The sequence below is a fragment of the Juglans regia genome, chromosome 5 (assembly GCF_001411555.2).
Source record: "Juglans regia cultivar Chandler chromosome 5, Walnut 2.0, whole genome shotgun sequence".
NCBI classification, from domain to species: Eukaryota; Viridiplantae; Streptophyta; class Magnoliopsida; order Fagales; family Juglandaceae; genus Juglans; species Juglans regia.
This window is the reverse complement of record NC_049905.1, coordinates 17,693,443-17,703,555: the sequence shown is the minus strand read 5'-3', so window position 1 is coordinate 17,703,555 and position 10,113 is coordinate 17,693,443. Positions and strand designations below refer to the sequence as shown.

Sequence of the window (10,113 nt, the reverse complement as noted above, 5' to 3'; positions counted from 1 at the left end):
TTAATTACTTAGATAATTATTTGAATTCGTTTTCGTTAATACTTTAATCGATCAAAGGCTCGCTAACACTAGAGGGTTAAATACTTTAATCGTAAACTCTTCCATTAACGACATGCAGAGATCCAATTAATTAAATTCTAAGAGAGGGTTAATCATGTAGCTAGAGCGTTAATTAAGATTATTTTACACAGTCCAAAGCATGCATGCAAAAGTCTTAAAAGATATATATTAGTGCCACATGCATGGGATCATGCTAGCTAATTAATGTAGGCACCTATATTAATTAATAGATTAACTGGCATTTAATTAACATGCATATACTATTAATTAATGGGTATGATCATTCTCTCATTGATTATATGGCATGATGATCAGTACTACTGTTATAATAACCAGAAATTTCTATTTCAGCTGTCTTTGTCTTCTTCATAATTTGAGTGCGAACTAGGAGTACCCTTGATTTTGATTTCAATGTGTGATCATATATGAATTGCATCCTTAAATTACCCAATGCGATTAGTACTTATATATATATATATATATATATAAATGCTGTTTCATCATCCTCTAAACTCCTATCCATTTCTTGATGTAACATCAAATAATTGATAAATAATTGAAATCTAATGAATAATGTTTTAATAATTATGGGATGGTAAAAGGATGATAAAAAAAAAAATTGGGTTTGGCTTAAAACTTTACTGGAAATATGCTGTTGAAAAGTGAATAGACGAGATTGAAAGATTAATTTTTAAAAATGTCAACTTATAATTTTTTTGCTTAAAGCAATCTTATCCTTTCATTTTTCAAACAGAATGTATATCCAGTTAACAGGATGTAAGTCAAACCCTAAAAGATGATGGTCAACATCACTCTTTTGAACCGTAATCTCAGTTTCTCGTCAAGCTTAGAGCTAGAAATTATGGATAGAAAAAGATATAAAAGATTTTTTTGATTTGTTTATTCTCAATTAATATGATATATATATTATAATTCAGAAATTTAACTGTAGATTATGAAAATTACAGGGTATGAAAAAAAAATTAGTCATTTTCGTCCTGAAATTAATATATATATATATATATATATATGTTGAAATGAGATTGATAGATTGCCTATTAGATCAGTCTTGGTAAAGGTTTATGAAACGTACTGTTAGGTTAAAATAAAATCTCCAAAAGTAAAATTTACAAATTGTAATTTAGATGTGATCATATGTTACATCTACTTTACTGAAAAAAGAATTTTACAATTTGATGTGCTAGAGCAAGCCATATCAGTTTGTAAGTTCATTTTTATACAATTTTTTTGTGAACTAAATATTTCTGAAATTTTTTGTTTTTTATTTTTTGGAATATTGACACTTAGTAAGTCAGTTATTACAGTTGTAAAGGTCCCATAACTTCTTTAAGGGCAGGAAGCAAGGAAGGGCTTTCTTACATGGCCATGGACAAGTTATATATCAACCATAATATTCTAAGAGAAATTCTATTGCTGTCTTGGGTGGGCCGAGACTGCATATGCAGTCCCATTGATGAATGAAGGTAAAATAAAATAAAAAAATTATCATTTTAAAAAGGATATTATTGTAATTTTAATTTTTTTAAACATAACAGTATGGGCTTGCATGAACAGTCTCCATTTAGAACGACTGTATGTAGATTAACTCATATTCTAATGAATAATGCTACGTGCATATATATATATATATATACACGTACGAATTAAGATTACCTTAAAGATCAGCAAAACTCATGACCACTATGTAAATACAAATGTGTATATATATAGCTCTAATTTTAAAGTCGTCATGATCAGGTTGCTACTGGGCAGCATCCAATTGAGCCTTACTTATTACCAATTTTAAGGCTGAAGTTTTGGATTTGGTTTAGCAACAAAAGTGGCTAAACACATGAAGAATGCATTTCTTTTCCTATGTATTCGTGGTGTAGCCTACCCAAATTAAGGCTATTAATTATGTTAACAAGACCAATTAGGTTATTAATTGACTAGCTAGCTAGTCAATCGGTTAATGATCAATAGGCAAGAGCATTAATAATTGCACCATTCACAAGGCCATTATGGTTTTGCCCTTCTCGGCATAAATATGGGATATTTTTAGTATTAGAGATCAAATATTGATTAGATATTTTTTTTTAACTTTTTCTAATATTTTTAGTAGATATAAATATTGGGGGATCATTCAATCTTATAAACAGAAAAATATTATATAAAAATAAACTCACAAATTAGCGTGATTTATTTTACGATAAAAATAACTTTATAATCTGATGTACGTATCACGTCAATGTACGTTATGTTTAGATCTCGAAATGCTTAGATCTAATCAAGCCCTTTGAAGGAGGATGGATAGCAATATTATTAATGCATGGCAGCACTTTAATTCCCATCTAAAATGAATGGTTGGAGTTACTTTTTATCATTTTTTTGTTCACATATATCATGCAAAGCCTTGATGTTTAACTTGATGATAGGACCATTTTTTTATGTACAAGTTATGAAAAGCAGGAGGTTGACTTGAGCCGTTTTTGAAGGGGCATGTGGGAGGTCAATAGGGAAAATTATTAACACCGACTGGATTCATCTCTCAAAGTTTCAAGTAAAGAGCACTCCACGTACAGAACAAACAAGGTAGCATGAAAGCTCGTGCTAGATTCTAGGGCACACAATTAGCTTAACAATTAATCCTATTCCTTTCAAAACCTCTATAAAATGAGGTGCATGTAGCATAGGATTCTCAATCCAGATCGACCCAGATATATAGCATTAGTCCTTCAACCATACATATTCTTTCAGCACCAGAATTATGGCAGCTCAAGCCATTGCTCGCTTGAGTATTGTGTGCTTTCTCCTCCTGTTCACGGCAATGGCGGCAGAGGCAGGACCTCATAAGCAGAAGAAAGTGAGGTGCAAAGACAAGATTAATTACCCTGCTTGTTACAAAGTACAAAAGCTTTGCCCTACAACCTGCCCTCGCACTTGTGTCATGAATTGTCGAACTTGCGAACCCGTCTGCGAACATCCGCCACCGCCGCCGCCATCTCCGCCACCACCACCACCAAAATCAAAAAAGCATTCACCTCCTCCTCCACCAAAGAAGAGTTCACCTCCCCCTCCTCCTGCTTCTTCTTCTCCTCCTCCTCCTGTGTCTGTTCCTCCGCCTCCCCCTGCTTCAAGTTCAGCACCAAAGACAGTTAAATGTACGAAAAAGGATTTCCCTCGGTGCTATGGTACGCAGCTTACCTGTCCTAGCGGTTGCCCCGACAACTGTGGTGTTAACTGCGCCACTTGCAGCCCAGTTTGCGGTAAGTTTCGCCCTACACTACTTCTGTTCTTTGGGATTTTATAAGAGTACTAATTAAAGAATGACACCTTCTAACAATCATACCTTTTCTGGTTGAAAATACTTTCAAAACAGCATGCATTAATGATTGGTGCGACCTTAATAATTTCTTAACTTGATGCAACTGATAACATAATAAGATTTGGCTTTTTGTTCAAAAAATTTTGCATACCAACTGATCTCCATAGATCCGTTGATCAACATATGTTGTAGCTAGTCATGGATAAAATTTTTGTAAGTAACCATTGATTTCACATGCAAATCTGAGCAGAATGCAACGGTGCCGGTGCTGTGTGCCAAGACCCACGATTCGTCGGTGGAGATGGAATCACCTTCTACTTCCATGGTCAAAAAGACCACGACTTCTGCCTTGTTTCCGACTCCAACATCCACATCAATGGCCATTTCATTGGAAAAAGAAACGAAAACATGAAGAGGGACTTCACCTGGGTCCAGTCTCTCGGAATCCTCTTCGGCACTCACAAGATCTTCATCGGCGCTAGAAAAACATCGATTTGGGATGACTCCGTCGACCGCCTTTCGCTGGGCTTCGATGGCGAACCAATATACCTTCGTGATGAAGAAAGCTCAAGGTGGCAATCCATGACGTCTCCAAGTGTTACAATCACAAGGATTCGTGACGCAAACTCAGTAGAAATTGAGGTGGAAGGGAATTTCAAGATCAAAGCAACAGTCGTGCCTATAACTGAGAAAGACTCCCAGATTCACAATTATGGAATTAACCAAGAGGATTGCTTCGCGCATCTTGACTTGAGTTTCAAGTTTTACTCATTGAGTGGGCAAGTTAACGGTGTTTTAGGCCAGACTTATGCAAGCAACTACGTGAGTAGGGTGAAGATGGGGGTGCTCATGCCTGTTTTGGGTGGTCAAAAAGAATTCTCCTCCTCAAGTCTCTTTTCCACTGATTGTGCTGTAGCAAGGTTTACTGGTGAGTTAACAGATCAAGAAAATTCTATGGAGTTGGAGGAGTTTGGCAACCTGAATTGCGCAAGTGGTATGGATGGTCGTGGAGTAGTTTGTAAAAGGTAATCACAGTTCAAGCTAATTGAATAGTGCTCTTGATTTCTAGGCAAAGATCTGGGGAATAGGAGCACTCTTTTGTTAAATTTAATAAGCTTCATGTTGAAGCAATGGAATATGTCTCGCCATTTTAATAATGTATCTGCTTTAATTGTTGTTTCTTGAATTAATATGACTTGTAAAATGAAGATTTACATACACATATATATATAGCCAATTCAAAATGCTACAAGATGGCAGTGACAATTAGTATTATAAATTGCAATCCTCAAATAGATAATTGGTAGTACTGTGAGTACCATTCTCGTCGTTTTAGTCGCAAATACCTATTACAAATAAGCATTTTTATCATGCTTTTCAACGGTGGTTCTTTAATTAATTTAGCGTAGATGATTTGAATGATTTTTAATTCCTTTCTTGCCTGGTTTGTTTTTACAAATGAGATAAGATGATCAATTAAGATAAAAGTTTAATATTAAATAAAATATTATTAAAATATATATTTTTAATATTATTTTTATTTTAAAATTTTAAAAATTAAATTATTTATTTTATATTATATGAAATTGAGATGAATTAAAAAGTATTGTGAAACAACCCACGCCTAAAAGCTAGCGTTTATGGAACCATAGACGCCACATTTGTCACGTCCCAATAAAGATACTTTGAGCATTCTTGAACTAATCAAGCATGGGAGCTAGATGGCTACCTTTTCACCTGACAAAAACAAAATTGAAAAAAGAAAAGAAAACGCATGGAGGAAAAACAACTTGCTATGTTGCCATAGTGGTAGGACTCCATGTTATGTGGTTCATGACCATGCCAGCCAGGCCAGCGCCCAGATCAGTCCAGGGTCATGTCAGCCACATGCCAACAGCCATGCTAGCCATGCCCATGTCCCATGCAATGGGCAGCCTAACCCACCCATGGGCACATGCATGTCATGGGTCAACTTGGCCCATGCTAACTTTGTTATTTTTTATTTTTATTTAATTATTTATTTTCTAAGGGACCTATTGGGGGTTTCTAAGTTATAATCCTTATAAATATGACCCTTAGGCTTTACATTTACATCTTTTAGCAAACTCCCTAGTGGGTAGATTATTTTATTCTTGAGATCACCATTCGGTGCTAAGGTACTTGGGCTCTTTGGGGTGCAATACGTGAATCCCTTAAGAGACAATCACACCTTGCAATTCGTGAATATGTGTGGTTCAATCTATCTATCTTGTTCTTGCAACTTGGTGCAATTTGTGAATCCAAGTTGTGTTTCTCAATTTATGAGATATATTCAATTCTTGTACAATTCGTGAATCAAATGTTGAATTATCTTGTTGGTTCTTGTGTTCTTTTAAGTTTCTAAGTATTGTTTCTTTTGTTCTTGAGTGTTCTTCAATTGTTCTTGGTGTTCATCCATTCTATTGCTCATTTGATCCATCCAAGCCACAAAATTCGACCAACCTAGTGTTTGTCATCTTTTTCGTAAGTGTGTCAACTTTCCATATTTGATTTGCCTCTTCAAAACCTAGCCTAGTCGAAACATACTTTTCCCCTTGGTGCAAAGTCCTATTCGGCCACTACTTGCCTTAGTGGTACTTGACCTAGCCGACCACATCCTTAAACTAAGTCCAAAACCCTAATCCTTGACCTAGCCGCCCATCATCACTATCCAACACCAAACCCTAAACACAAGTGGCGCTAACCCTAGTGATCCCATCTTACCATCTTTGTCACCTTCTATAAATAGCCCCATCATCCACATAAACTCTAGCCGCCCACCTCAAAGCTCAATAAGGAAACTCAATCCTTTTAGGAGTCTTGACTTCCTCCAATTCAAATTCAAATTCAAATCCCAATCCCTTAATTTAAGGAATTGCAAATCTTCTTCAATTCCTTAAATCAATCTTCCTACAATTTCTCTAAGTCAAATATTGATTTGCCATCTTAATTCAAAACTCAAACTTCCCTTTTCACTCAAATATTTCTTCCATCTTACAAACTTTCCATAATCATTCCTAAGCCAACCAAACCCTAGCCCCACTCTTCCAACTCATTCACAAACCATAGCATCATCCTAAACTCCAACCCTAAGCCATCTCTTGCCAATCTCGAAATCCACCCTAGCGACCTCACAAAACCCTAACTACACTTCACCATACTTACCCTAACCACCATCCAAGTGACCCAAACATCAAGGGTAACCCTTAAGCCATTCCCATTGCATCAAACACCCATAATCCTAAGCCAATCTTACAAGACCACCAACCCTAATTCCATCATAGCCCATGAACCCTAACCTCATCTCATCCATTCAACCCTAGCCTCCATCATCTTGGCACTTCATTCAAGAACAAGTTTAGCCACTCACATTGATTTGCCTTAGCCTAAACACTTAGGCTACCCAAACACATCTTCATTCCATCATTCAAACACTATCCTTTCGTGGAAAGCCAAGCAAGTGGTAAGAACACTCGGTCACCATCATCACCAAGACTAGCCGTGGACCCTTAGTGTTAGGGACAAGACCGGGGTCCCTAACACATAGGCCATAAGCATAGTTTAGAATTAATTTCGTTTCGGTCAAAAAGACTGACATTTTCAGTTCTAGTATATTACTGGTACACTAGACACCCACATTGTAATAACCCAAGCCCAACCCAACCAGCCCATTGTAAAAACCCTTTTCCCCCTTTATTTTCTCCACTTTCCCTTCCCCACCCCCAAAATTTCCCATAACCAACCCCCCGGGTCTGGTCTCTCACACACATCTCTCTCCTCTTTCACAATCTATATATCTCAGTATCCTCTCCTCTTTGTTTTCTCTAGTTTTTCTCTTTGGTCTGTATTTGTCAGTCTCTCTGCTCTCTCTCTCCCTCTCTCTCTGCATGTGTTTATTTCTATTTATGTTTCTATTTATTTGTTTCCCTCTCAATTCTTATTTTTGCAACGTTATCTCTCTACCCACAATGTTATGAATCCCACTGGAAGAGTAGATAAGAACACAAAAATGGTTGTATGAAATGCTTGTAATGAGGAATGCAGTGAATGTAAATGACTACTAGGTGAATGAGTACATGAGAATGCACAAGGGATGTTTGATAAAAAGTTCAGTAGAGATCTGGTATTTTGCTATAGGTTCTTCAAGGGACCTAACCTCCATTACAACATTCTCTAAGTAAAATCTTCCAGAATATTCATCAATACCTCCTCAATGCTCTACTTCCCTTCATATCCACCCAGGGATAACTAACTGGTCTAATAAACTTGCAACACGTGCAAAGTAGAAATAACCGATTGCTTACTTAAAAGAAATATTACAATGACTCGACAACAAGAATTAGAAATAATTACAAGTATAAACGACAGACTTAATACTTAGACGACAACAACTAAAAATACTTCCAAAACGCTGTGTTTAGAGTTTCCCTCCATTTCCTGCCTTTTCCAAGCCCTTCTAGAAGAGGTCATAACACACAGCCACTGCTCCAAGTCGCTTTATCACCATTAATGGTTATATTAAGTAAATTCTCTCCCTTATAAAGAATTTCGAATAGGAAATTGGCTAAAATTGGGTGTTTTGAATAGTTGAGAATGTACTTAGTGAATTATACTATTGTGGTGTGTTGAAAATGAATTTAATACTCAAGTGTTAGTGGTGGGTGTGTACAATACGAGGTTGGTAAAACTTTGGAAGATTGAATATTTGATCAATCATTTTGAGGTTTTGAAATCCTTCTAAGTTTCATCTAGACTTACTTTAGGCTAAACTAGTAAGTCTTATTTGTGAGTATTCGCTAAAATTAATCTATATTTATGTCACTATTATATGGTTGGGTTTAGACTTTATTTACGTTAAGATAATAAGGGAAGAGAGGCCGGTATATGTGCTATCTAGCAGTATGTTTACAATCTAGAAATTTGGGATTTATCAATTGTGAGGATAATCTTTTTAGATAAGTCTAAATTTATGTTATTAAGGATTGGGTGGAATTTTAGAGTTAAATGAAATCATTTTTAGTGTTGAAGTTGACGTATTGTAATAGTTTTGAAATAGGTTCCAAGTGACCATTGACAAAGAAATATCGTGTGATTACTTTTGACTTACAATCGAAGTAAGTGTCTTTTTTATGGTTTTTTGCTAAAAGAATTGGGGCCTGATGATTTTGTTGCTTGAAGGTGGTTTTGGTTGTACAGAGAGTTTCCTTAGAGTCATATCTTAGTTAATTTTACAGTTTTGTCAATTATTTGTATTGTAATTGAAATTACTCAAGTACCCTATAATGCAGCAGAAATATCTACTAATTCACTCAACAAATTGGTTATTATTCAAGCATGCAATTAATTTAATAATTAAACAATAATATAAAATAAATAAATTGCATAACACTAAGATTAGTATCGAAGTGAAACCCTTTAAAGAACTCTTTAAAGGTAAAACCCTATGGGGCAGCCAAACCCAGAAAAATCAATCTTATTATTTGAAAATCAATTACAAGTAATCATCAATTACAAAACCTTTGCAACTTGACTCTCTTACTTGCCGAGACAAATGACCTGTTTGTCTTCTACCACAGTAGCAGCTAGAACTTCTGGTGATCTTCAAATATTGTCTTTCCTCCGAGAACTCTAGGGGCTAAAGTCTAATCACATGATCCTCCACGCTCGAAGTACGATCACACTCAAAGAGAGATCACAAATCTGAAAATTCACTAAGGAATTTTCTCACCAAACAATGCATTAGAAAGTACTTTAGAAAATATGTAGATATAAGAGACGTTTGGATTCGAAGATGATTTGAGATGATTTGAGATGAGTTGAGATGAATTGTGAATAGTAATGAGATGAGTTGTGAATAGTAGTGAGATTTATGAATTAAAGTTGTTGAATAATAATGAATAATAGTGAGATGAGTTGAAATGAGTTGAAATGAGCTGAGATGATCTGAGATGTCCTGCGAATCCAAACGTCACCATAATCTCTACAGATCCTAACCAATAGGATCCCTTAAATAAACAATCTGAAAATCAATTCTAATTGTTGTAGGATTCTACTAACGGAACAAATCTGATAAGAGTTTTAGGTGCAGCAGGAATCTACTGACGAGAGAACTATGCTGATAGACTGCTAACAGCTAGCGCTGAAATTTTATCAGATAACTGCTTTAGATAACTTCTTGATAGTTTGAAATTCTTTCTGCTTGTTATCTTCTTTTTTAATCTTTTATCCAGATCACTTGATATCTCATATTTTTTCGAATATTCAATCTTGATCAAAAGTCTTTTGAACGTTTATCTATTCAACCACTTATCTTCGAATTCAAATATTCATAGATAAAGATAAAGACAAATCTTTATCTATTAATCTATTTATCTTTGAATTTAAATTATCATAGATAAAAATAAAGACACATTCATCCAATAATTCAAATAGGTCATAGTCATTTAATCCGAGCCAACAAACTTTTACATCAACAATCTCCACATTTGACAGATTGATGACAAAATCAATTTGATGAATGTAATATAAAACCTGTCAACAATACAAATAGTAGACCAAGAGACTGAGTAGAGATTCCAGATAAAAAAATAATGACATAGAACAATAACTAAGATTAAATTTCAAAAGATTTAAAATCTAAGAATGTTCTAGTCTTGGAGTTGAATTATATCCATATTTTAGTTCTCCCCCTCAATATTAAACATTATTAA

At 35.1% G+C, this 10,113-nt stretch overlaps 1 protein-coding gene across 1 annotated transcript; it reads left to right on the top strand.

The window, feature by feature from the left end:
- Nucleotides 1–2,779: 2,779 nt before the first annotated feature.
- LOC109011850 lies at nucleotides 2,780–4,604 on the top strand. Its single transcript, XM_018993191.2, has 2 exons — nucleotides 2,780–3,326; nucleotides 3,636–4,604. The coding sequence occupies exons 1-2, from the start codon at nucleotides 2,828–2,830 to the stop codon at nucleotides 4,412–4,414; spliced, it is 1,278 nt and encodes a 425-aa protein (XP_018848736.1). The 5' UTR covers nucleotides 2,780–2,827; the 3' UTR covers nucleotides 4,415–4,604.
- Nucleotides 4,605–10,113: the final 5,509 nt, after the last annotated feature.

Coding starts and splice junctions, on each gene's coding strand:
- LOC109011850 (XM_018993191.2), top strand. CDS start 2,828: ATGGCAGCTCAAGCCATTGCTCGCTTGAGTATTGTGTGCTTTCTCCTC. Junction 3,327..3,635: donor CACTTGCAGCCCAGTTTGCG/GTAAGTTTCGCC, acceptor AAATCTGAGCAG/AATGCAACGGTGCCGGTGCT.